Consider the following 26,420-nt stretch of genomic DNA (forward strand, 5'->3'; position numbering starts at 1 on the left):
TTCAAAGGCCCGAATAACTTTGTCGTCGCGCATCAAGTGTTCCTCGCAGTTCAACCTCTGCGCTCAAGGCTCGTGCCAGACACAATCCATTGTCGCGATAGGCGAGGCATCCGACGCGTCAATCGTGCACGGTGACTACTGTGCACTGCTACGTGAGCATCCACACTGGCATTTCACTTGTCGTCCACGTTTCTCACGCCTTGATCAGTCCGTCGTCGTCCGTCGCCTCGTAACCTGTTCGCCCTTTAGCGCCGCCCGTATTCCTCGATCTTGTCGCTCACACGGCGGTCTTTACCTCGGCTTGCATATCGAGCGTAACCACGCGTTCACGATCGGTGGCGATCAACTGGATCGAAAAGCACTCTTGAGTGTCACGAACGGCTTCAGTGTTAGCCCAACCCACTTATCGGTGGTGTCGGCTGTCGAATCCAACCCAATCGGCGCAGTCTCTCTGCGCCAACGCCAGCCAAGGCAGCTAGGCGATCAGCCACTTGGTGCGCGACCCATCCACTTGGCGACCCCTCCGATTGGCATTGCGCAAGGCGCAAGGCAGCGAGCGAGTGAACTAGCCAGCGAGCCGGCCAGTCCCCCTTGGTGTTCGCATCGTTACCCTCATCCTGCAAGCCTCAAAGGCTCCTCCCCGATTCTCCATCTACGCGTGTGCACGGCCAATACGTATCTTCTCATTCATTCATCCTCATACATCTCTTGACGCGTGGTCCCATCTGCGTCTGCATCTACTCCTGCCTCGTGCAACTCCTCTTCTCGGAAGTCGATCAACCAACAGCACATCCACCACCAACCATCCAGCGCGTAAACTCTGCAAACCTTGGCCGAGTCTTGAAGCGCGAGTTTGGTAAAACCATCCTGACGCTGTAGCGCCTCTGCGCTTTTCCGTCGTCTCTAAGGACGGCGTTCCAAGTCAAAAGGCCTTGGCGTTGAAAGTGAGTTTGCATCATGAAACACGCCTTCCCGTTCACGTCGTCTCCCTGTGCAATTTGCTGACATGCCTCTTGTACAGGCCATGGCCTTGCCCCAACATCCTATTTCACGTCCTATTCACGCATCTCAAGCCGTGTCTCACCCAAACTACCGCCTCATGCAGCAACCCGGCCAGCCGGGCCAGCCGGGCATTCCCATGTTCACCGGTTATGCCAGCGCCATGAGTGTCGTCCGGCCCCAGCCCGGCATCGGCATGAACATGGTTCAACAGCAGCAACAGGCGGCAATGATGCAACAGCAGCAGCGGCAGCAACAAATGCTCTCCGCGACGCAGCAGCAACACCATAATCTTGCCCAGGTCCAGGCGCAGGCAGCGCAGGCAGCGCAGGCCGCCCAAGTCCACACTCAAGCACATACTCTGCAGCAGCAAGCGCAACAGCAGCAAACTCTGCAACAACAACAATTGGCTCAACAGCAAGCAGCAGCAGCGGCGGCGGCGCAAGCCCAAGCCCAAGCCCAACAGCAAGCAGCCCAGCAGGTTGCATCCCAACAGCAGCAACAACAGCGACCAATGGCTGGCCACCAAATCTCTGCCTCTCCACATCTTCAACAAGCCTTCTCCGTCAATGGGCCAACGGCTGCCCTCCATCCCCAACACCACGCGGGCTATGCCCAGCAGGCAGGCGTTGGTATGCCAGCCCAAAGGCCACCTGGCGCCCAGATCCGTCCCCCGAGAGGTGGTCCGGTGCGCCCCGGGCAACCACAGGCCGTCGCTGTGCAACAGGCGACCACATTCCAGCATACTACCATGCAACAGCCAGGTCAGCAACCTGGCCAGGCTCAGCACCCGCAGCACGCAGCGGGCCAGATGACTCCTCAACCACAACATGCCACTCCGGGAGGTATAGGTCAGCCTGCACACGCGCAGCAGACGAGTGCCGAGCAGCACCAGTTGGCAGCACACAACGCGTACAACATGTCTAGAGGCGCATCCGTCCAGTCGCCGATGGTTCAGCCATTACCCACTCCCGATTTCTTGTGAGTCGAGCTGACGAGTGTAGACATGACATGCGCTGACTCGACCCAACAGGCTCAAGCTCTACGTCTACGACTTCCTGACCACCCACGAGCTCACGAACACGGCGACTGCGATGCGGAACGAAGGAGGCATTGGCGACCAGCCGATGCAGATTGCTCACCCAAAGATAGACTTAGCCGAGTAAGTTATTACTAATCCACTCGTGATGGAAGTGTCGCTGACATCGTCCCAGATTATGGACCGTCTTCTGGGAGTATGCATGTGCAGGGAAGGGGCCCGGGGCGATCAACAACCCAGCCGTCTTCGCTGACACCCTCCTGAAAATGCGCAACATGGCCTCGCAGATCAACGCTGCAGGAGGGCCCAGTCCACAACCGGTCCAGCAGTTTCCGGGCGCTGCCGCTGCCGGAGCGGCACTAGCGCGGGGTCCATCACAGCAGCAGGCTCATGCTGCATTCATCGCCCAACAGCAGCAGGCAGCCCAGCAGGCAGCGCAACAGGCTCAACAGCATCAGCAACACGCCCATCAGCAACACGCCCATCAGCAACAGGCCCAACAGCAACAGGCCCAACAGCAACAGCAGCAGGTAGCCCAGCAAATGGGCCAGGCGCAGCAGCAGGCCGGCATGTCACCAGCTCAGGTCGCGATGCAAGCGCAACACCTGCAACAGCAGCAGCAACAGCAACAGCAACAGGCACAGCAACAGCAACAGCAACAGCAACAGCAACAACAGCAGCAACAGCAACAGCAACAGCAACAACAACAGCAACAGCAGCAGGCGAGCCAGCAGCACATGCTGCAGCAGCAACAACAGCAGCAACAGGCAGCGCATGCTCAGCAACAGGCAGCGCGATTCCAGGCCGCTGGCTCTCCGGCTCAACACACTCGTCCGCCTCCTAGCCAGCAGCACGTCTACGCGACCCCCCAGCCCGCGCACATGGTGATGCAGCCGCCGTCCCAGGCTCCACCAAGCCATCCCTCGCCTATGCAGCCATCGCCTCGTATGGTCACCCAGCAGGCGGGAGTGATGCCTTCACCATTGCAAAAGCCAGCCCGGCCTCCGAACGGCGGACCTGTCCCGGGCGGGACGCCGACGCTGTTGCACACGGCGCTTTCCCAGCAGGGCCTGCCCTTGAGCCAGCCGCGAAGTGGTACGTTCATGCATCAGGCCACTCCACAGGCTGCTGTTGCTAGCCCTGTTGGTTCCATCACGCCTCAGCAGCAACAACATGCTTCGCCTCACCCTTCCTCCCTTCAAATGGCCCAGATGCGTCAGCAGATGGAGCAGCAAAAGCAGACACAGGCGGTCAACCAGCATATGCAGCATCAGCAGCACCACCACCCAGGTTCTCACCTGCAACAGCAGCAGATGATGCAACAGCGTGCGGGCATGCTTCCGCATCCCCAGGGCCAGCCGGGGATGGGCAACACGCAACAGCAGATCATGCTCCAGCAGCAGTTCCAGCAACAGCAACAGCATCAGCACCAGCAGATCAATGCCCTGGCTCAGCAAGCAGGCATTCCAAACGTTAATCCCGGTGTTATGAGCAGTGTGCTTCACTCGAGTGGACTGGCGGGACGCGATTTGAAGTCTGCCCTTCAACCACACGAACTGGTGAGGATGACCAAGAGGCATTCATCTGACAGCCAGACAATGATCAAGGAAGAGTACGGAAAGAAGCTCCTTGACCATCATCGCATGCAGCAAGCGCACGCGCAGGCGCACGCGAGTAGGTCCCCGGTCATCGCTGGCAAGGTCATGGTGGGATCACACGCTGCGCAGCCGGTGCAGCAAGGACTCCAACGACAACCGGGTGGTGCGACCCGTCCTCACAGTGTTGCTTTTAACGGCTCTACGCCGATGCAGGTGAGCAGGTTTGCTTGGATGTGTGCTGATTGTCGCAGCAGGCCGAATCCAGCCAGGGTGCTGCTACTCGCGGCAATACGCCACCGGATCGCAAGCGCCAGCGTCGCGACTCTGGTAGCGCGGCTCCGAGCCCGTACATCCAGCCACAGACGCTGCAGGGTGGGTTCCAGCCCAACATGGCCATGGGCCAGCCGATGTCTGTCACTGGCGGCAGCCAGCAGGGCCGCGTGCCAATGAACGGCGGGATGGATGGGCACAGTCCAGGCATGCCTGGACAATCGCCGCGCATGATGCCCAACGGAATCCCCAGCCACTCGATGCAACGCAACCAGAGCAAGCCGGGCGATGGGTCGATGCCTCCACCACAAAGCCCAGCAGGTACGAGCCTTGGTCGAAAGACGCCACAAGCTACGGGCATGAGTGGCATAACGCCAAAGATGCAAAGCACCGATGTGAACGTGAGTGTTCGATGTTTGGCTGTGTGCTAACTCCGGCAGCGCGACCAGGGTACACCAAAGTCGCTCCGCAACTCGCCCAACAACAACACGGGCGCGCCTCAACCCGAGTCGCAAAACCAGCCTCCTTCTCATGGCCTAACCCCTTCCCCTCCCAACGCATCCACCACCGCAAACGCGAGCAATACAGGTGACACGTCCAACCAACACGGCGTCAACTCGAACGGTCCCGTAGGGCCAAACGTTTTCGACTTGTCAGGCGTGAATGCGTCTGGCAACAACGGCCAGTCGCTCATAGTGGACGCCTTCCCGCAACAGGAGGCCGATCTCTCAGATTGGCTCAACAACTTGCAGGAAACGTTTGACATTTCCCAGTTTATCCAAGACGGGGACGATGCCGACGTCAACGTCAACTTCTAATCCGCGCCTTGCCTCTCACCCTAATGGCCCTCTCATCACCATGTCATCCCTCACGCAACTGTGTCCATGTCTCTCACCTTTGAATTTGTCTCTCTTCGCTTTGTCTATGTCGTCTGCCTCGCATGTCTTGTCCTGCAACCCCTTACTTTAGCGCATGATTGGTATACCCCATATACTACTAGCACGTGCTGTATTGGATGGATGCACACTTTCTCCAGAGCGAAGGGGCGTGTGTACAATTGAGTGGGCGACTGGCGTCGTCCTGGGAATCTCCTGGGAATAGATTTCTGACGAACGTGTGACGCCATGTCTGAATGTGTCTCACCGGCTGGTTATCGACAAACCTGCAGATCTGCAAAACTCATTGTCATCAGCCAAAGTCGCCGCCCACCTACCGTCGTAGTCTATCCACATCTCCCATTCTCCATCTCCATCCCAGACTCGCGCCATGACCTCGACCTCGCCAGGTGAACCGGGAACGCCGACCATTACAGTGTCCACGCACGCATTCCAAGCCACCCCAGGCACCGCACGGGCCATTGACGCACGGAGCATTGTCACGCTCATAATCTTCTTCGTCGTCAGTGAGTCATGGCGTAGTTGAATACTGCTCACACCAGATGCGCTGGTCATCTTCCCGCTTCATATCCCGATCCCACGCGCAATCGGGCACGCAGCCAACGCGATGCGGGACGCACTTCTCGGCCTGGGCCGGTGGGACGTTTACGCGACCGCGCCGGATGCCACTGATGGGGGGAGCGAGACTGCGTGCTCGGAGCCAGCGCCGCCAGCGGCGCTCACCCTTAGTCCGTCCCACGCCTTCGTGGCCCATTCACCGGACGTGCCACCTGAATCGGCGCTCCACTCGCCGGATCACGTCCGGCCCCACTTGACTCTCGGTCTAGCCACCGCCCCCGTCGCTGGCGTCCTCCTCCTCCTAGCGAGCACATGTATCCCCGGCTCCGTAATCCGTGGTGGCATAGTATCTGGCGTGCGCCCATACGACATCATGACCCTCTTCCTCTCATTTGCCTACATCTCCCTCAGCCTAGACTGCACCGGTCTCCTCCGCTTTCTGGCCTTCACGGTCGCCTCCCACTCAACATCGAGCGGAAAAGCCCTCTTCCTATCCCTCTACGTTCTCTTTGTCCTCCTCTCTCTCGGGGTAGGCAACGACCCAGTGGTACTTAGCGGAACACCCTTCGTCGCTTACTTTACGACCCATACAAACGTAAACCCAACACCATTCCTCTTTGCCCAGTTCCAGGCGGCCAACCTCGCCTCGGCGCTGCTCGTATCCTCAAACCCAACCAATTTAGTCCTCACATCGTCGTTCCACCTCTCCTTCTTGAGCTTTAGCGCGTGGACCGCCCTCCCAACCCTGGCCGCTGCAGTGGCGCTTTACCCAGTTCTTGCGGTGCTTTATCGCAAGCTTATCCCCAAAACGCTGAACCCGCCTGACGTTAATCCAAGGGACGCGCTCGTCGATCCCACAGGAGCGATATTTACCTCTACAGTATTTATCGTCGCCATCATTGCGCTTATTGCCCTCAGCGCCACGGGACAGTTAGAAGGCGTACTAGGCGTCTGGACGGTCACTGGCCCTGCTGCTGTCCTAATCCTCCTCCGAGACGGGTTACATGACCTGCGCAAGCGCTGCAGGAGCTCAGCCGCCAAGCCAGAGGTGGAGATGGAGCGCGTCAGACCGACCAACACCTGCGAGGCGGAGGTACACGCTTCAGGTGTGGAGAATATTAGGCCGGCGACAATACCAATGCGGAGGCTCTCAAGTTCCGCTACGCAGTCCCCGCCCGATTCCAAGTCTCGCTCGCCATCTCCCCCTTTCCCTTCTCCCTCCTCTCCACCACCTACCAAAGCAAAAGCCAAGCTCCATCCCATTGCATGGCTGCGACACACGTTCCCGACCGTCGCGACCGTCGTGTCCCGCCTCCCGCTCCCACTCCTCCCCTTCGCATTCAGCATGTTCATCCTCGTGGACGCACTCGAGTACACGGGGTGGGTGAAGGTATGGGCGCACTGGTGGGCGGCGTGGGCAAAAGTCGGCGGCACGGCGGGATGTATTTGGCTCATGGGGTTGGTGTCCGTGCTGGGGTGTAATGTGAGTGCAGTTCCGTGATTCAATCGATTTGGACACTGCAAACTCAACTAACGCCACTAACACCAGATCCTCGGTACCAATATCGGCCTCACGGTACTCCTGTCCCGCATTTTGGTCGTGTGGCGCGATGCCGCGGCACCGAGTAATAGGACTCTGTACGGGAGCGTGCTCGCGCTCGCAATCGGCTCCAACTTTGGCGCCTACTCGTTTGTGTGAGTTGGGATCCGGGCGTGCCTTTATCTCTTTATCACAAGTCATCGGTTCCGACAGACGCTACTTGATCCACTCCCTCCACTCCCTCCATTCCCTCTACCCCAACCAAGGTAGCAGCCGCTTCCATCGTCGCGAGCGCCTCCCGTGGCTCTGCTCGACTCACCAGCTTCCGCTTCCCTCCTTGCCTCCCCCCGGTTCCGGCTCCGGCTCGCCTCTCCCACCCATTCACTCCGCTCACGCCAGATTCTCAGCCTCCCTAGCCGGCCTGCTCTGGCGTGACATCCTCGCGCAGAAGGGCCTCGTCGTCGGTCGCCTGGAATTCATGCGCTGGAACATGGTACCGTTATGGACGACCATGGCCGTAGCGTGTCTCGTCATTGCTGCAGAGGTTTGTATCATGTTCTAGCCGGCGGATTCTTGTTGTTGTCATCATCTTGGGTTTCAATCTTCAATCGGAATACAGTACTAGTACGCTACAGCGTTACAGATAGAGTAGATGGAATAGATGCATTACAGTAGCACTACAACACAGCTCGGTGCTGAGGGATCTGCTCCCTGATCTCGCCAGCCCAAGTCCTATTTGCCTGCTCCACGAGCCATGCCTTGGCTGGACTCGTACGCGTGTCCGCCTGCGCTGTGACGTAGCGCTGGTGTGAGGCCAACATCTTATTGCCAAAGATATTCACTGGCGTCGCGCCGCCATCTACCCGCGGCAGAGGGGGGAGCCGCGATTCGCCAAGACTGGGACAGCGGATGAGAAGTGCGTCAATGTCCAGACTCTCGCCTGGCGCTATCGCGTCCGGATTACTCGGGGTCACGCAAGACATATCCGTCTCTTTTCGGAGGACGTGATCGACATCAACTGCCGAGAAGAAGGCAATACCCTGCGGCATGTCGTCAAACCCCAAGTTGTAGCAGAACAGGGCGCGCGTCCACACGTTGGCAATCTGCAGTGCGAGCGCCGTACGTAACTTGTCCTCCTCCGTTGCGAGGTATCGTACCTCGTCATGCACCGAGATGAGGTAGCGCGCGTTGATATCATACTTTGCGATGAGGTATTCCATGGCCGTGATGAGGAGATGGAGATAGTCCACGCCCGAGGACTGGACGACCCAGTTGATCCGCGAGGGGAGGTAGCTGTTGCCTAGTCCCAGGAAAGACTTTCTCAGCGCGCGCGTGACACCACACCCCAAGGCTGGGGTGGTGGGCCGGTCCATGAGCGCGATGCTCTCGAGCGTGTTGAAGAGGTAACTCTCGCTCCCGCCGTGCCAGAGGTAGCGGGTTCCGTGTCGGTCTGGGGGCCCGAACGTCTTGCGCCCCTTGGTCTGCTTGTAGAGATCGGTGGCGAGCTGGTCCGCCGCTTGGCGAGTAAGCTTGCCGTCGCCCTGTAGAAGAAGCTGGATCGCGTGCGGCTTGCCGGCGCCATAAATACGCGAGTAATTGAACACCTTGGCTGCGTCGCGAGAAATCTTGAGAATCGTCGCCGTCTTCGAATGGAGATCTGTGCCGGCCGACTTTGTGCCCTCGAGCGTCATCCATCCGATGGCCGTTGCGCCGTGCACTCCAAACTGCGAGTCGCCCATCACACTCGAGATCCACAGCTCCTCCGAGTCGACGTCCGCACCGACGATAGCGTACCCTGGCGGCGCCCGGATCATGCTCTTGAGCTCACTGCCAACGCGGTTCTTCTTGGCATTCGAGGCGGTCAACCACGTCGCTTCGACAGCACGTCGCGTCACAGTCCCCATCGTAATCACCTTGGGGAGGATCATGCCGCGTTCGCCGTTGTACACGACAAACTGGTTCATGATCCGTTCCCTCGACGAGATCCAGTAGCTGCACAGTGTGTTCATGTTGACGGCCTTGGAGGCCGCTTCGGCGAGTTGTTTGTCGCTGTCCGTAGCCAGCGCCGACGAGAGCTCACCCTTCTCGAGTGCCCTCAAGAACGCCTTGGAGAGCGGGTTGCCTACACTGTTCCCCTCGCCGTCCTTGTGCGGAAGGCGGAAGTACGCGTACGCGTCGTCGGCGAGGCGTTTGTCCCCCGCATCGCTCAGTACAACGCGCTTGTCGGCGTATAGAGAAGACTCGGGATCGTTGCTCACGTCGGCCAGCGGAACGCGGTAGACCCACTTATGCTCCTTGCTGTATGCAAGGGGATAACCATGCCACTGCATCCGAAGCAGTAGCGGTGCAACCGTCTTGCGCATCGTAAGGTCGAGCTCGCCCGCCAGCACCTTCTTGTTCGTCACCGGTACCGTCAGGTCCCAGTACCACTTGGGCCAGGTACCGCGTTCGGCCTGCTCCTTCTTCCGCTTTTCCGCCGCGCCGGGGACTGTAGGCACCCAGTCGAGCTGCGAGCCCCAGTCGTTCTCGCCCCCAGAGGCCAGCATGTCCTGCGCACACTTGGCCAACACGTCAAGCTTGTCATCGAGCTCGCCCTTCACGGCTGCCGCTAGGATGTCGGGATACTCGGTTGTGAGCAGGCCGCTCCTGACGTCCTTGGCGCCGGCCTTGCTGAGCAGCTGAGACCGACGAGCGGTACCTGGCCCAACGACACGGAAGAACACGGACGTCTCGAGGTGGTCGGCTAGCCGGTCGTCCTTGGGGGACAACTCGACCGGTGCACCATGCAGTGGGATCAGCTCAGGGATATCTTCGATAGGCGCTTTGAAGCACCACAAATGCTCGGTGAGGTAGAACACCGGGTACCCGCGGTACCGCATTCGCATGAGCAGCGGGAGTAGGCTGCGTTTCGACTGGTTGTTGAGGAGGGCCGTGCGGTCGACCGCAGCCGGACCGTACCATGCTGGGACTTCTGCCTCAGGTGCGGCCTCCTTAGTCTTGTGCGACGCGCCGTCAGCCCATCGCGCAGATTTTGGTGACCAGTCGAGCTGCGAATGCCAGGGGTCGTTGGCGATAGGACCCGCCTCGCGCAGTCGGTCCGCCAGAGAGCGGAGAGCGAGGCGCACCTCCTCCCTCAACTCAAGGTACATCGCCTCGGCTTTGCGGAGATAATCAACCCAGCTGCGGTCGACTGGAAGGAACGAGTTGCCCATCGCGAGCACGCCTGCGAACGTTGCAGGGTGCGGACACGAGGTCAGGAACAGGGGAAGCACGACCTTGTAAACGTCATGCGTGACCTTGACGTCTTCAGCACAGTAATCGAGCAGTTTATCGAGCTCGGGACGGAGCTGGGACGCGTGGCGTACTGTCTCGTCGGCGAATCGCTGACGCGTCGACTTGTCAACCTTGACACCGCAATGCAGCGCCGCAACCTCGGCGAGGGAGTTCAGACTCGTCGTGTCCTCCCAGTTGCTGCCGGGTGTGTCGTCATCGGTGCTGTACTCGCGCAGGCTCTCGCTGAGCCAGTTGTCCCCCGTGTCCTCGGCGTGCTCGCGGAGCATGGCGATAGATTCGGCAGTGTTCGACTCATACTCTATCCTGGTCTTGCGATGTTTCATCCACGCCGGGCGCTGGACGCTCGTGATGCCACGCGTAGCGACGTGGAGAGAGAGTGTGTCGAGGAAGCGCGTCGGTGTGCGCTCGAGCGCGTACTCCTCCGCAACTCGTGCCCGGTCGTATCCTACATTATGGCTTACCACAATAGCCGGCCCGTTGTTCTTGAACAGCGGAATCAGGGTGTGCGGGTAGCAGTCCACCGTGCTTTTATCCCACGGCTCGCGTTTTGGTGGCTCGTCTTCAGGCGGGGTGTCGAAGATGCTGGGCGAGAGCCACGAATACCACGCGTTCGGAGTCGCAGCAGTCGCCAAAACCGGATACGGGGAGAGCTTGTACAGCGTCTCGACGTCGAAGCTGACGACCGTCTCGCCATCCAAGTTCTCAACGGGAGTCACACTTCCGTCGCGCCCGTACCGCGTCCATCCCGGTCGGCTCATCTCCCAATGTTGTGGGATGGGCGGCAGCTCGGCGGCGGCGAACTCCTTCGCCGCAGAAAGGTATGGTTCTGAAGCATACGTACCCAGCGCGTGAAAGTGATCGCGCACATTTCGCCCTTCAAGCGGAGGAAGGTCGAGCGAGATTTCGGGCAGTACTGCCGCTCCGTCGCCGGACAACCCGTGTTGCCCGAGATGCCATTTCGAAATATCCAGCAAGGCGTCAGGTGGTGTAGGCAGTGGCGCGCCGGGGAACACCTGGTTGTGCATGTGTTCCGAGAGGAGCTGGACGCCGACGGGATTGCGCCGTGGCCCAGCTGCACCGCCGACGGGTTTACTCGAGAGTGAGGCCACAGCCGCTGGCGGCCGGTCGGTGAGTGAGGGGAGCTTTCGGCGTGCGTTGGCACGGGCCATCGCGCGGGCGAGTGCGCGTGCAGATACGGCGGGGTTATCCTTGGAAATGGTCTGGGGTTGGGATTGGGGCGGCGCTGCATCGTATGCCTCAAGTGGCGGAGGCAAGGCTCGTTCCTTGCCCTTCCGACTGGGCTTAGCAGGGGTTGCGGAGGAAGGTGGGAGCGGGGGAATGTTGGTGGCCTTGGGAGCCGTCCGCGCTGCCATCCGAACTGAGGATGGGCCAGCATCAGGTTGTTCTGGTAGTTGGCGTGCGGTGAGAGCGTCCTCAGCCAGTAGGGGCTCAGAAGCTGGCATATCAGCAACCGTCTTGAGCAGCTGCAGCCTCCATACCTTTCTCCCCCGGTCGCATATACTTGGACAAGCTCGGCAGCGTCGACTTGTCTATCATCGACTCTCGCCGCATCTGCCGCTCCTGCAGCTCCTGCTGCCCCGCGGACTGGACCTCAAGCGCAGCCTCATAGTCGAGTCGCTCAGGCGACTTGCGCGCGCGCGCCGCCGCCAGTCCCAGAACCGCCGAAGTGGATTGCACAGACGGAGCGGCGCGCCGGAGGCGTATGGCGCGGCTGGCTGCCATCGATATCTGTCGCGTGAGTGTTGGCGGAGGTCAGAAATCTTGAGGACAAAGTTGACTGGAATGGTGGCAAAAGTGTTGGTTGGGTGGCGGTTCGAACCTTGGTCAAAGAAGACGACGGAAGTAAATCGCGGCTCATGTCAACAAGATGACGCAAAGATGTAGAAGGCTTCTCCACAAAGGCACGGCCGGCTGTCCACATCTTCGCCCCCCACCAACACATCACATTCTTTACATTCTTCCAACTTCCTCCTCACTCATTCGAGGCGCCATGGGATTATTCTCATGGTTTTCGCGGGTGCGTTGGTTGGCTTTGGGTTCCGTTGAAGAACTTACTGATCGCAGTCCAAGTCGACCGACTATGAGACAGTTCTGGCCCAACTCGCGACTGAGATCAACGAGGCCAAGCAGAACCTCTCGGAGATTCGCCTGCGGCAGCGCCGCTTCACCCTCGCCCTTAACGCGTATGGCGTTGGATTGTGGGCCGTCATCCTAGGCCTGTGGTACTGGGGCAGATTGCCTTGGGGCCTGGTCGGGTGGGATGCTGAAGGTACTGAGGCGCGGGTTGCAGGTGGACTCGCGGTCGGCGTTGCACCGGTTGTGTAAGTGATCCGGATTGGTGCCATCCGAGAAGGAGGAAGGCTGGAGACGGGGGGAACGTAGGGGAAGACGGTGTCGGAGACTCGGATGAGGACGCGACAACGACGCGACTGACACCAGAATTTGGCTGCTCAACCGTGCCCTCTCATGGGTCTTTATCCGCAAGCGTACCTCTGAAGGTAGTCATTACATTGTTCAGGCTGACGGCTAGAGACGCACCTCCGTCTCCTGCTCAGCAAGCAGCGGAACCAGGTCGAGGAGATCAAGAAGGCGACGAACTTTGATACGACACGTAAGCTCATCGAGCAGTACGAGGACTCGCCAATGGGCACGCCACAGCGTACCCCCCAGCGCGGTCCGCAGACTCCGCAGCAGTCGAGCCAGCCGGGAACCCCGCGCACGCCGCAGGGACAGGTCTCGCCCGCACAACCAGGTACGCCGCAGCTGCCTGGCTCCCCTGCGCCTGGCACGCCGCACGCCCCCGGCCACCTTGCCAGTAAGCTTCTTGATTTGCGCAAGCTAACGCCAGCCCGGCCCCAAACTCCTGTTCCCATTCCACCCGGTCTCACGCCTGAACAGGCTGCGGTCCTCCAGATGCAGATGCAGGCGATTACGCCTGTGCTTCCGACGCCCGAGAAGAAGTGGTATGACCGACTGGCTGACACGATTCTCGGTGACGACCCCGCACAGGCCGCGCAGAGCAAGTATGCGCTTGTGTGCGACAAGTGTTTCAGGCACAATGGGCTTATTGGGTCGAAGCAGGAGTGGGAGCGGATGCGTGAGTGGCGAGAGAAGAGGTGGAGAGGCAGCGACAATGAGACTAAGCTGACACCAGAATGGATTTGCCCGCGATGCAACCACCTCAACCGTGCCCCACTGTCGCGCATGGCAGCTGAGGACGACGCGACGCCGCCTCCTCCGCCGCAGCTGTCGCTCCCAGAAACGCCGAGCAAGCCAGCCAAGCAGCGTGCTGCGCCGACCGCTTCGCCCCTTCGCCGCGCAGTGGGCGAGCGGAGCGCACGCTCGTCGCGGCTCGGACAGGCGGTGTTCTCAGCGAGCGACGCGGACGACGACAGCGATGAGGGGTACGAGGCCAAGGCCGATGCGATGGAGGTGGACAAGTAGGCGATGCATGGATGGCGTTTAACACTCTGAGGGGTGTATGGTTGCTTGTTGATGGCGACGCTTGACCCCTTGTGATGTCGTATGGCGAGCTCTCTGAATACGCCGCGCCACGCCACGCCAAGCCATGCAGGTATGCAGTGGGTCACGACGGTGCTTCAGGAGTGTGTGCTGCTCTGATGTTAGAATCGTCGTGATCAGCGTGTATCAACGCCAACTGGAAGCAGCCGCGAGCCTCATCGTGACATCGTTCCATGATGCATATCTGCCCCACTCTGGTTAGTCGGTGCTTCGTCATTTATCCGCATTTTAATAATCCACGTGGCTTGCCACCCTGCCGAATCTAGGTCCTGGATCCTGGATCCAGATGGGTCAACAACAGCGCGAATGCTTTCTCTCTTCCAAACATCATCTCAGCTACCCAAACATAATGTCCGCTACCAAGGCGGCACCAGTACCACGAACGACGCGATCTCGGAAGCGCGTCGACGTAGACACACTCGCCGACGACCTCGACCGCGTCTTAAAGGTCTCGCAGCCCAAGTCGGCCCCACGGCGCACCGTCTCGGGCACAAATCCAGAACCCAAGAAGCCTTCCCCCAAGCCAGCAGTGAAGCCAGCTCCAAAGTCTACAACGAAGTCTACAACGAAGTCTACAACGAAGTCTACAACGAAGTCTACAACGAAGTCTGCAACAAAGTCTGCAACAAAGCCTGTAACAAAGCCCAAGGCTGATACCACTGCAACATCTGCCAAGGCACCGGTACTCCGCCCAGCACGCACAACCGCCACCAAGCCTGCGGCTCCACCACCAGAGCCTGTTGTCGATCAGCGCGAGGAACTACCGTGGCTCCACTCGGGCACAAGGTCCCCACGCGAGCGTGGGGTAGAAGCTCAGAGTGCGGTGAACGAGTCCCTCCGCCTACTGGGCGAGGCACTCCAGGTCGGGTTCAAATATGCTGCTCCTAAGGGCGAGTGGACACGAGCCCGTGTTGACGCCGTCTTCAAGTCAGGGCGAGACGGACTCGCTGTCTTGCGCGAATTATATGGAAGAGCTGGCTCCACTCTTGCGCGCCGGGCGACTATCGAGAAAGCAGGAATCGCCATTGCCACGCGCTACATCGGCTTCGAGATGGTGAGTTTCTTTAGGGCTTCGCTGATGGTAGCACAGGGCCGCACTGGGATTCCTGGCCGAGATCCGGCCCTACATTCTCGAGTTTTACGAACATGAAGACGAGGTGCCGCCACATGCACAGCCACCAGTTACCGATGAATGGGCAACGCTCTTCGAACTGCCAAGACCCACAGGCGAGGTGGGCGAAGCGGTTAGGCCCATCCTTGGCACCTTCGCTCTCGCGTCGTGGTGCTGCCTCCTCTCTCTCGGACTCCAAGCTGAGGTAATCTCAGATACTCTGATCCCAGCTAACTTCAGTCACTTGTCCACTTCCGGCCCTCCTTCCCTCTCAGTCCCTTCGCCCTCGCCTCACCACTCCCTCTACCGGCGGTGGGCCAGCTCGCAGTCTATCTTTATCGCGCCACTCGCGAGGATGGTTATGTCGCTGGCACCGCAGCATGGCTCAAGATCCGCCAACTGGCGGCGTTTGGCAGTGCCCTCTCCGCGTCGGGGTCGGGTGACGTCAAGAATTCTCCAGATCGCGTGTGGAGCTCCGTCTGGCGCACAGTCGAACTCCACCTCGAAAAAGGCAGTGACGACGCACAGCGAGAAGCAGCGGAGTACATTGGCACCATCGTTGACGTCGTCGAGGTGATCTGGGCATCACGTACCGAGCCCCGCGAAGCATGGTTCTCAGGGCGTTGGAGCGCAGTGCTCGACTTGTGGACAGACATCGGCCGAACTGTAAGTGGCTCATTGGGTTCGCTGACCCCAGCTCGGCGATTCTTCCATTGTCGACCGCGTGCTTAGTGCTGCCACGGCTGGAGCCTCCCTCGCATCAAGTTCGAGGCCGAGCCCATCACCAACACCTTCATCATCCTCACCGCCCTCGGCGGCTTCCACACCAAGGAAACGCAAGCCTATTCCCCGAGTACCCAATGCCGCAGGCGAGGTCACGAGGTTATGTGCGCACATCGCCAAGGTCTTGGTCGACACCGCTGGGTCGTCAGTGGACGTGGAGACGTACGCGGCGTCCCTCAATTCGGTCGACTGCGAGGCAGTCCACGGCGCACTCTGCAGCCTCAAGCCATCTGAGAGGTCACCGGAGACGCTCACACCATTACTACGAATGGTTGAGAGGCTCCGCCGGCTCGCAAAGTCGCTCGACTCCCCAGAACTAACAGACACATCCACCGCATGGCTACAGAACTACATCGAGTTTGTCGTGCGACTGTTGCCAGAGCTCCCGCTGAGCGACGTCGTGCGCGAGTGCATGCCGGGGCTTTGTGACACGGCTGTTACACTCATGCGACGGAATACAGCACCCGAGTCCGCTGCCATCTCCCTCGAACAGTTGGACGCAGTTTTCGCCGCACTCGTCGCCCACGGCTCCGAGCTCGGCGTCACTGCCCTGACAAACTACGCAAGCTGCCTCATTCACTGCACGTACAACGTCGGTCTCACGTTTTCCAAGACCAACGCGATCGACGTCGCTGTGTTGTTCTGTCGCCGCTCGTGCGAGTGGTCGCAGTCCTTCCTGGCACAGAATGGCGACGACGACGAGGTAGTGCGCAAGTCAATCGCTGGCCCGCTGTCCAAGCGGTTTGAGCTTCTCGGCTTCTGCCTACAGAAGGGATTAGACAAGACTGTGAGTGTGCGCGTGGATTACCTGACGCTAGGCCGCGATGCAGGCCTTCATCCGGGCCTGTTTCTGTCTCGACTCTAGCGTGAGCAAGCAGATCGCAACGGCTGCTGCGAGCAAGCCACTCCGCCTCGTGTTCGCCAGTTTACCAGAGTTCACGACTGCGCTCAAGCGTACGGTATCACTACTAGCCCACGACCCGGTCTTAGGCCCCGAGTTCCCGGCGATCCTCGCCAATGAACTCAACGAGAAACAGTGGTCATCAGGAGTCACGGGCGCGATACTCGAGCAGGTGGTCGACGCACTGGAGCCAAGCCAGTTCCTCCCGCACGTGCAAGACGTTCTCATTTCGCTCCTCCATATGCTTCTCGACCTGTACGAGACCGATGCCTACCCCGTCCGCCGGCTCCGCGTTATCTCGCGCTTCGTATCGGTTATCATCTCGACGGGCACCTCGACCGAGCAGTACGAGTCGCTCAAGATGGAAGCCGAGGCTCTTGTCAGAGTCAAGGAGTTCGCGAAGGACGCTTCATTGGCAAAGTTCCGGCTGGAGTACTACGCCACCATCATGATCCACGCCGCACTTCAGACGTACCACCAGCCCGAGTCGTCGCCAGGTATGGCGGAGCTCGGTCGCGTCGCCCTCGACGTCATCCAGTCTTTCATCTTCCCCGCACCGCCAACTCCTACAAAAAGCGCACCGACAATTCGTGGCAAGGCCCCTATGGCACCGAAGGCAAGGCCGCCCGCCCGGACAACCAGTGCGCGGAAGGTCACTCCAACGACTTCAAAGAAGACTGCCGCAACCTCCAACCCCAAGACGCCGCCACCAATCGAGTTTGACGACCCCGAGCGCTTCTGTGATCTCTTAAACGCGCTTGCCTCACTGTTCGGCCTGTTGGGGTACCTTGTGCCAAAGATCGAAACGCTCAATCTCCTCCGTGCCATGCAACGGACCAGCATGCCAGACGACTTCATCGCCACCTCGTCCCAGGTCGCGGCCGAGTACGGGCGCTTAGGCAAGTACTCGCGCGCAGCACAGGTGTTTGCCAAGGCCCTGAAGCAAGCCGACGATGCCGCGCCAACGGCTCGCTTAGACCTGCATCTCCGACATGCACGTTTCCTCGCCACAAGAGGCCAATTACACCAAGCTCGGACGGAGTTCGATGCGGCCGCGAGACTTGCCAACCAGATTCCCCAACCGGCGCCAACAGGCACATATGCCGCGCGCTGGATCCAAATCTGCGCTGCCACTGAGCGTATTGCCCTTGCCTACGGTGCTGCCGCTGCCATTAAGATGGCCGAGGAGGATGTCACCGCCGCCCTGGCACATCTCACTGTCGCGTACCGCCTGTGGGGCCGCGCCGCGTCTGGCATCGCGCAGATCGCTGCAGCCTCCCTTCAGGAGCCAGAGGTTGCAGAGGAGACTGCATTGGAGGCGCCGGCGTCGAAGTCGAGGGAGAAGAAGCCGTTTTGCTTCGCTGGCAAGCGACTGGGCGGGCTACAGTGGTACTTCGCGGAGGTAAGCTTCAAGTGAGGACCATCATCTGACAGCAGGCGCTATTCGATGCCACGTTCGACATCTCATTCGCCCTCGCGCAACAGGGCTCGGTTAAGGAGTGCGAGTACTACCTTCTGCAGGCTCGCGGTATGGTGGAGTCAGTGCGCTCCTCGACACTTGACGCACGCACGGCCTCGCGCACCGCCGAGTTCGAGACGCGCCGGCTGCGCTTTGACAGGACCAATGAGCAAATCGACCACGCGATCTCCGTGCTCACCGTCGATGGGCCGGAGGCGGTCGAGATTCAGCGTGTCAAGGGTGAGCTGTTCTCGCGTCAGGCTGAGGGTCTGGCTGCGGACGAGCTGTTCGCAGACGCCGTCGAACACCTTGTTGGCCTTGACAAGGAGTTTATGTCGGCCGAGACCAGCATGCCGCCGGGGCGCAAGGACAGCATCATGCCGACGGCTGGCTCACGGGAGCCGCTCATGCCGCAGTCTCTGGGTTACTTACTACGTCAGCGCGCGTGGCTCATGCGCCAAGGCGGTAACATGGAGGAGTACGAGAATGTTATCGAGCAGCTTGAGTTGGTCCCCCGCACATCGAGTGACAAGCCCGAGCAGTTACTTCTCGAGGCGCGGATGGCAATGTACGACGCGTTCAAGTATTTCAAGACGGACTTGTTCATGAGCTCGTTGACCGAGTCGACGATTGCTCTCACAATGGACTCTCCCAGCAAGCGCAGCAAGGACCGTTACTCGTCGAAACACGAGGCGGTGCTGCAACTCGAACACGCATCAGACGCGTTCCGTAACGCGCTCGCGACGATTACGTCGCGCGGGCGCGTCGAGAATGTGCGCCAGGTATGCGTGTCACTGGCATTACTCAGCGCGTTCCAGACGTCGCTCGGCCACGGCTCGCCTGTCACGACGGCGTCCGCGGCTTCTACCCTCGCATCGGCGCCGATGATCACTCTCCATCGCCAGCTCCTCGCCGCCATTGACAGCAAGTACGCGGATCCAGAGGCGGACGACATGGACTGGCCAGTGCTAGATACTGCGGCCACCGAGCCAGCCGACGGGTTACAGGCGTACTGGGCCGACGTGCGCGCGCGGCACGCAGACCTCGACCTCCTTGGAGACTACGACCTCAGCACCCTGCCGACCAACTGGGCCGTTGTGAGCATCACAGTGACCGACGACTGCAACACCATGCTTGTCACGCGGCATCAGAATGGGCACGAGCCAATCGTCTTCTGTATCCCGCTGGACCGACAGGGCCGACGCGAGGATACCGATGAGCACGAGTTATTCACCTTCCACGCTGGCGTTGCAGAGTTGCGCGCAATCCTTGCGGGTAACGATGAGAGCATCCGGAGTATCAAGGATCGAGTCACGATGGACGACCGCAAGGCGTGGTGGCGCGAGCGGCATGAGCTCGACACGCGTCTGAGCGAGCTGCTCGCGACGGTCGAGTTCTGCTGGCTTGGTGCGTTCAAGACAGTGCTTAACCCGCGCCTTGAATTCGACGCCGACGCGCTCGAGGCCTTCCGGACGCGTCTGGACCGCATCTTCCACACGGCGCTCGCGGGGGCGGGGAGCGACGCTCGCCGCGCTGCCCGCGTACGGCTCAACGACACGTTGCTCGCGTGCTTTGCCACGCTTCCCTCCAAGTGTCGTGACGAGGAAGTCGAGGACCTTGTTTACTTCGTTCTGGACCTGTACCAGTTCCACGGGATTGCCGTCGTACTCGCAGAACTCGACTTTGAACAGATCGGCAACGAAGTCAAGGACGCCCTGGCGGCCCTCAAGCTCGCGACGGGCACGCCACCTCCGAGCGACGAACATCTCCTCCTCGCACTGGACAAGAACGTCCAGTGCTTCCCTTGGGAGAGCATACCGATTCTCCGCGGTCGCGCTGTCAGCCGCATTGCCTCTCTCCCCCTCCTCCTGGACCAGGTCGCGCTGGGCACCACCCTCGGTGCCGATCCCACACACCGCACCGTCGACGCGCGTAAGACGCGATACTTTCTCAACCCCGGTGGTGACCTCGTCAACACGCAACAGCGCTTCGAGCCGCGCCTGAAGGCCCTGGAGTCTGAGGGATGGGAGGGTATCACCGCGCGCCGACCCAGCGAGGCCGAAATGTCCTCGGCCCTCAGCGACTCTGAACTGGTCATGTACTTTGGCCACGGCGGGGGCGAGGAGTATCTCCGAAGCCACAAGGTGCGCGCCCTCAAGCGATGTGCAGTCACCATGCTCTGGGGCTGTTCCAGCGGCTTGCTGCGCGAGCAGGGCGATCTCGACCCGACAGGTACGCCGCACGACTACTTCCTCGCTGGGTCGCCGTGCTTGGTCGGTAACCTGTGGGACGTGACGGACAAGGACATTGATAGAATCACCGCGGCGGTCATGGACAGCCTTGGTCTCGAGGAGAAGGGCATTCGCGAGAGCCCCATGAGTGTCGTACAGGCGGTTAGCCAGGGCCGCAGCGCCGCACGGCTGCAATACCTCACGGGCGCGGCATTAGTAGTGTACGGGGTGCCGGTGTATATGGCGTAAGCATTGTTTATTGTATATTTCTGCATGCATTGTTGGACCCAGCATACTGTATGATCACTGGTGTCGTCCAAGGTCGTCAGTCCCATCAGCCACAATCACAATGCCATCGAGCTGCGGGCGACTGGGTGACTGACAAGCAGCTCCAATACACAGCTGCTAGAACGCAGCGTGGACTATGCGTCTATGATTCCATATGGTTCTGAAGACCTGAGCGCGCCACGGGCCGTGTCATGCACTGCGTCATGCACCGTGCCACGGCCAAGCCGCGCCTTTGGCGGCGATCATGACGCAGTGCAATCGATGACACGGTGCCGAAGATCCTGATGAGTAGATTCCTCCACGCATACTACAGTAAGCCCTCTCAGAGCAACGGCAGCACATAGTGTCATCAGCAGGCTGCAAGCGGCAGGCGGACGGACCGCGGACAGGTTAACGGCCATGCGCGACTGCAGTGGCGTTCCGTGGCGGGCAAATGCCGACACGCGACCCGCTCGGCTTTCGCTCGGAAGCAAGATGTACGCGAGCCGCGAGGCGGAGATGGGCTTGCAGCCCACGCGCCCAACGTCCATGACTGGGCCGGACCATGAGACCATTGCAGAGGCACAGACAGGCGATCAGGACAGCGCTTAGCCTGTACACAACAACACCTTGTGGAGGAACTGTGAATCTGGGATCGAGCCATTGTGCTTGACCTGGAACAAACTCGGACGGCACCGGGACATGAGCAGTGGTCCGTGGCCGGTATTCCGGCCTGCCCTGGGCCGGCCAATGCGAGATCCGCAATGGAGATTGGAATTGCGGGGATGACAGTTCGGGGTCCCGCCTGGAGCGGGCTTCGGGCTGTCTGTGGGCCATTACCCCGCAATGACAAGCTACATCTTGGCGGCCCGGAGCGGTGAGGTGACGACGGCGGGGGTGCGGAGTGGGCCGGGCGTGCAGCTTCCTACCACTACAGTAGGTTTGTTGAGTGGAAAAGAGGCGCCACAGTGATGAGAGTTCGGCCTTGGTCGGGGTTACCCCACAAGGCGCGCAGAGCCAATGAAGTGATTAAGAAAGGGATGGGGTGAAATGCAAGGTAACCACCGTGGGAAGCTCGGCTTGCCACGGAGGGGTTGCGACCAGGACCAGGGCGACGCGGATTCAGGGTGGAGGGATGACGGAGTGTGACAATGGCCCAGTGGTATCCGAGGATCCGATGTTACCCATGATAACCCACCTTCCCCCCCCAATCCTGTATTTGTTACTAGCGCGCCGTGCCACGTCCAAGGTACCCCAGGTTGACTCTCACTGAACTGGTCCCCAATATCATCCTTCCTTGATATTCTCCCTTCCCCTCTCTCTCTCTCTCTCTCTCTCTTTCTCTCATCCTTCTCTCTCTCTTCCAAAACCCCACTACCCACAACAAACTAGCAATCATGGCCATCGACGGTGTTCCCGTGAGTATTCCACAGTTCATGACAAGCGTGCTCGTCGTCACTGGCGACGCAGTCATGTCTTCCCCACGTTCAACGCTGACGTTCCTCAGAACGGCGTGCTCTCGGGTGACCAGACCCGCATTCTCTTCGACGACGCGCGTGCCCGCAAGGTGAGTTCTAACTATTGGCAGCCCCAAAGCCGCTTCTGCGTGTCATCACTGGTGACTGCGAGAAGCTCCAGACTCCAACTCCCCGGTTCCTGCCGGGTGTAGGTGCGAGGATGCGGCGGGGGGCGAGCTGCCACATCGTACTCAAACACTCTGCTAACACATGTGTAGTACGCCATCCCCGCTATCAACGTCACCTCGTCGTCGACTGTCAACGCCGCCCTTGAGGCCGCCCGCGACAACAACTCGCCCATCATCCTCCAGGTCTCGCAGGGCGGTGCCCACTTCTTCGGCGGCAAGGGCCTTGCCAACGGCAAGGACCAGGCCGGCTCGATTGCTGGCTCGATCGCGGCTGCCCACTTCATCCGTGCCATCGCCCCCGCGTACAACATCCCCGTTGTCCTCCACACCGACCACTGCGCCAAGAAGCTCCTTCCCTGGTTCGACGGCATGCTCGACGCCGACGAGGCCTACTTCGCCAAGAACGGCGTGCCTCTCTTCTCGTCGCACATGCTTGACCTCTCGGAGGAGAGCAACGAGGAGAACATTGGCACCTGCGCCAAGTACTTCCAGCGCATGGCCAAGATGAACCAGTTCCTCGAGATGGAGATCGGCATCACTGGCGGTGAGGAGGACGGTGTTGACAACACTGGTGTCGACAACGCTGCCCTCTACACCCAGCCCGAGGTCGTCTTTGACGTCTACAAGGCTCTTGCCCCCATTTCGCCCAACTTCTCGATCGCCGCCGCGTTCGGCAACGTCCACGGTGTCTACAAGCCTGGAAACGTCAAGCTCCAGCCCGCGCTCCTCGCCGACCACCAGAAGTACGCGGCCAAGCAGCTCCAGGGCAAGGAGGGTGACCTTCCTCTGTAAGTACTACTTCACCTTCCAACCCACACCCTTCCTATCCCCGCTTTCCGAATAGACAGTGCCGTCTCCTTTCTCCATAAGGACGGCGGCGATCCGGTCAGCGAAAATCAACTCGCACCACATATAGAGCCTGCTTGCCCTTCCCTTCAATGCTGCCGACCTCGGTCGGTGGGCGCCAATGGCCTCGGCTGGCTCCTTTTGAGCAGCAGTGTCCACCGGCGTGGGATGTGGGCGAGGGGGTGTCATATTGGTTCTACATCCCACCGTCGCTCTCGCGAGTTGTTGCTGACACCTCAGTTACCTTGTCTTCCACGGTGGCTCGGGCTCGAGCGAGGAGGACATCAGCACCGCTGTCAACAACGGTGTTGTGAAGATGAACGTCGACACCGACACCCAGTGGGCCTACCTCACCGGCGTCCGCGACTACGTCCTCAACAAGAAGGGCTACCTCATGACCCAGGTCGGCAACCCCGACGGCGACGACAAGCCCAACAAGAAGTACTACGACCCCCGTGTCTGGATTCGTGAGGGCGAGAAGACCATGCACAAGCGTGTCGTCGAGGCGTGCGACGACCTTGGCAACAAGAACCGCCTCTAAGCGGCCATCCATCTTAGATGCCCATGGGCTTGAGAGAGTCAACCCGGGGCTCTGTCGGTAGTAAAAAGGAGTCTGTAGTCGTTGTTGCATCACATAACAGAGGCTCGTGGTGCGTGAGAGACCAGAGATGCACGAACGCAGACAACTGGCACATGCACTGACGGTAAACATTGAGTCCATACGTGGCCGCTGATCGGCGTAAGACCCAGCCCGCAACGTCTATGTCATCTGCGTCTGGACGTCAACATCTGCGAGAACCGCATCTTCGAGGTCCCAGCCCCTCGGGTCCCTGCAAACTGCTGACTTTCTCGGCTCTGCGTGACCACAACGGAAACTTTTCGCCGTCTTCTGGTATCGCTATCACCATACATTCTATCGACTCGACGCTCGCCAGGTCATGGCGAGCCCCAGCAAAGCAGAAATCGACAGAATGGATTGAAATAATGGGGTCGGGCCAAACGGCAACGTCCGCAGTCAGGGTCCAAAAAAGGCCCAATACCGTCGTTGCCGCAGATAAGCAACTCGTACATCTGGAGACTTTTCCTCTTGTTTGACTATGATTCGCGCGCTGGCGATGCCGGCGGCATCGGCGGGTCGTGCTATGCCAGATCTAGGGATGCATGTGTTCTGGGGCTGATGATGCGCTACTGGCGTGGCACCTGGACACTTGGAGAGTTAGGGATCTCGGATGCGCATGCCGAGACGAGGTCTGATGGGATCGTCTGCTCGAGATACCCCAGGAAGTCGGAGAGTGGGACCATATCGAGGGTACCGAGTGGCGTACTCGTCTCCAATGGCTGGCCGCTCCAGAGGACGCGTACAAAGTTTCGGCCCGATTCCGATTCCTTCTTCCACAGTTCGATGACGACTTCGGCACCTGTACCGGGCCACATGGGCTTGGCGAACTGCAACAGACCAAGGATGGCGGCCATGGAGCCGTCGTGTGCAAAGCTGGGGTCAGGGATGCCTATACGAGACTCACTTGTGGCGGTACTTGATCTTGTGGCCGGCGGCCGCCGTGCGCAGGTGCTCGGCGACTTCTCCGAACCACGCACCCATCTTCAGTGCTGAAAAGGCTGTGCTCCGATTGGAGACACGGTACATGTATGCGTATTCCCAGTGGCCAAGGCGGTAGATAGTGTCCGCGTCGGATTGTGGCACACACAGCGTGGAGTTGGTGGCAGAGCAAGGGAGGCGCAGGTCATGGCATTGTTTGGCTGAAAGGTTGTCGTATGCACTGACGTTAGCTTCTCGACAACTATGGGCAGCTCAACACCTCGCAACTGACTGATCGTAGGAGACGTGCCAGTCCTTGTCGTCTGGCCCACGGCCGGCGACATCGTCGAACCGGCTCATGAGTGCCGTCGACGCGTTCAAATGTTGCAGCCACTCCGCCTCCTGTCGGATCTGGTTGAGCAGCTTCGAGGCGGTAGGACAAGGAAAGGACGGCTCGAGCGAGTCGTAGGTCTCAGGTTGAACCAATGCCTCATACTCTTCCTGGTCGGGGTAGAGTCCAGCGACGAAGGCTCCAAGTGTCGCGCTCGTGATGACGTTGTTCGTGACGCGGAAAGAATACTCATCGCGATTTGAACCCGGTGGGAGAAAGCCCAGGCGGTCGACATAAACGTGGCGGAAATCCTCGCCGTGCTGTCGCGCGTCTTCAAGGCCGCCGCTGCTATCAGATTTCATGCTCGCGGACCAGCCGAAGGCAGAGAGCAGAAAAATACCTCCTCGTCGACCAACTTGGCTCACAGATTATAAGCAGCTCGTCGCGCGAGACCGCGAGACGATAATATGCCATAATGCCTGCGCGACAGCTTCAGCACTCACGTTGTGATAGAAGGGAAGCGGCATGTAGAGTTAACGAACCCCGGGTCCACAACCTTCTCGAACGGGTTCAGCGTCCCAGACATGCTCTGCCAGTACACTGGTGTGGTGGAGAAGGTGGCCGCACGCGCATGTGCATATGGGCCCGCGCCGTTACACTCCCACTGCGCTTAGCACTTCACACGCTGGGGAAGATCATTTCATCTCACCGTAACGTCCTCGTGACGCAACGTATTCGACGCATACGGCGTCCGTTTATGATGCCGCTGGACGGCCTCGACGTACACCAGCTGGTACCCGTCGACGGGAACCTTGTACTCCTGCGCGCGGACATGTGGCATGTTGCACCCTGGGCATCAGCTTGAACGTTGGCGCACATATGTTGCTATGGGCTGCAACCTACAGTTGTACGTGCCATACTGGCTGTCTGGGGTGTGCGAGGAATTGTAGATTCCCGGCGCCCCTGTACCGTTTAGCGCCCATGTGAGGTTGGCCCAGGTGTCTGGGGCTGCTGTTAGCGTTTGGCACAGAGAGGAAGGGGCAAGAGGTGGGGTGAATGTGAAGAAGGAAGGTGGAGATCGAGGAAGGAGTTGTCAGATGATCAGGTTGGGGACTTGAGCAGCTCTCTGCTCCATTCACCAGGTGGATAATGCTTTGACGTGTTTGTCGCTGCCTCCGGGCCGTCCCGCCCGCTAGGATCCTCTGGCGTCTGGCCGGGCCCGAGAGGCTGCTGAGCAACAGCCAACGAGGCTCTGACACCAATTCCAAGGACAATTGACGCTAGCATGGTTATTTTGATGAAGGCCAGTCGAGCATGATGGTTTAGCTCTTGGCTAGACACTGTGCCGACGATGTTGCGATTGAGGAAGCGTTTGCGAGCGTCGTCAAGTGAGCAGTGAGCCAAGTGAGTCAAGAGGAGAAGCCAAGCAGCTGACGTCATGCACTTTGGTTCTGGCAACAGTACCTTGGAAGAGTGGGGCAGGCAACAATAGTTGCGGGAGCAAAATCGCGTGGTGCGATTGTTTACACCTCCACCCGCGCCTCCACTTTCACTGTCCATCCAAGGCCCCTT

At 59.8% G+C, this 26,420-nt stretch overlaps 7 protein-coding genes across 7 annotated transcripts; 5 read left to right on the plus strand and 2 right to left on the minus strand.

Annotated features, from left to right (window-relative positions):
* Positions 1–1,024: 1,024 nt before the first annotated feature.
* Positions 1,025–4,724, plus strand: FLO8 (uncharacterized protein; the record flags this gene model as incomplete). Its single annotated transcript, XM_060601916.1, has 6 exons — positions 1,025–1,980; positions 2,033–2,161; positions 2,214–3,597; positions 3,634–3,849; positions 3,888–4,307; positions 4,347–4,724. 6 exons carry the CDS (start codon positions 1,025–1,027, stop codon positions 4,722–4,724), a joined length of 3,483 nt encoding a protein of 1,160 aa, XP_060458362.1.
* Positions 4,725–5,172: 448 nt separating this feature from the next.
* On the plus strand, positions 5,173–7,462 carry CcaverHIS019_0507260 (uncharacterized protein; the record flags this gene model as incomplete). Its single annotated transcript, XM_060601917.1, has 5 exons — positions 5,173–5,308; positions 5,345–6,453; positions 6,529–6,843; positions 6,910–7,055; positions 7,300–7,462. The coding sequence occupies 5 exons, from the start codon at positions 5,173–5,175 to the stop codon at positions 7,460–7,462; spliced, it is 1,869 nt and encodes a 622-aa protein (XP_060458363.1).
* Positions 7,463–7,577: 115 nt separating this feature from the next.
* MIP1 (uncharacterized protein) lies at positions 7,578–11,937 on the minus strand (the record flags this gene model as incomplete). The annotated part of the gene is made up of 2 exons (XM_060601918.1): positions 7,578–11,650; positions 11,694–11,937. The coding sequence occupies 2 exons, from the start codon at positions 11,935–11,937 to the stop codon at positions 7,578–7,580; spliced, it is 4,317 nt and encodes a 1,438-aa protein (XP_060458364.1).
* A 268-nt stretch (positions 11,938–12,205) lies between these two features.
* CcaverHIS019_0507280 (uncharacterized protein) lies at positions 12,206–13,659 on the plus strand (the record flags this gene model as incomplete). Its single annotated transcript, XM_060601919.1, has 6 exons — positions 12,206–12,232; positions 12,280–12,536; positions 12,655–12,713; positions 12,746–12,967; positions 13,064–13,312; positions 13,370–13,659. The coding sequence occupies 6 exons, from the start codon at positions 12,206–12,208 to the stop codon at positions 13,657–13,659; spliced, it is 1,104 nt and encodes a 367-aa protein (XP_060458365.1).
* A 427-nt stretch (positions 13,660–14,086) lies between these two features.
* On the plus strand, positions 14,087–20,471 carry ESP1 (uncharacterized protein; the record flags this gene model as incomplete). The annotated part of the gene is made up of 6 exons (XM_060601920.1): positions 14,087–14,791; positions 14,823–15,053; positions 15,089–15,514; positions 15,546–16,418; positions 16,450–17,934; positions 17,970–20,471. 6 exons carry the CDS (start codon positions 14,087–14,089, stop codon positions 20,469–20,471), a joined length of 6,222 nt encoding a protein of 2,073 aa, XP_060458366.1.
* A 1,415-nt stretch (positions 20,472–21,886) lies between these two features.
* FBA1 (uncharacterized protein) lies at positions 21,887–23,521 on the plus strand (the record flags this gene model as incomplete). Its single annotated transcript, XM_060601921.1, has 4 exons — positions 21,887–21,907; positions 21,997–22,056; positions 22,225–22,922; positions 23,221–23,521. 4 exons carry the CDS (start codon positions 21,887–21,889, stop codon positions 23,519–23,521), a joined length of 1,080 nt encoding a protein of 359 aa, XP_060458367.1.
* Positions 23,522–24,165: 644 nt separating this feature from the next.
* On the minus strand, positions 24,166–26,135 carry CcaverHIS019_0507310 (uncharacterized protein; the record flags this gene model as incomplete). The annotated part of the gene is made up of 7 exons (XM_060601923.1): positions 24,166–24,472; positions 24,504–24,758; positions 24,810–25,193; positions 25,352–25,512; positions 25,558–25,697; positions 25,752–25,856; positions 25,988–26,135. 7 exons carry the CDS (start codon positions 26,133–26,135, stop codon positions 24,166–24,168), a joined length of 1,500 nt encoding a protein of 499 aa, XP_060458368.1.
* Positions 26,136–26,420: the final 285 nt, after the last annotated feature.

This window comes from Cutaneotrichosporon cavernicola, assembly GCF_030864355.1.
Source record: "Cutaneotrichosporon cavernicola HIS019 DNA, chromosome: 5".
In the NCBI taxonomy this organism is placed as follows: Eukaryota; Fungi; Basidiomycota; class Tremellomycetes; order Trichosporonales; family Trichosporonaceae; genus Cutaneotrichosporon; species Cutaneotrichosporon cavernicola.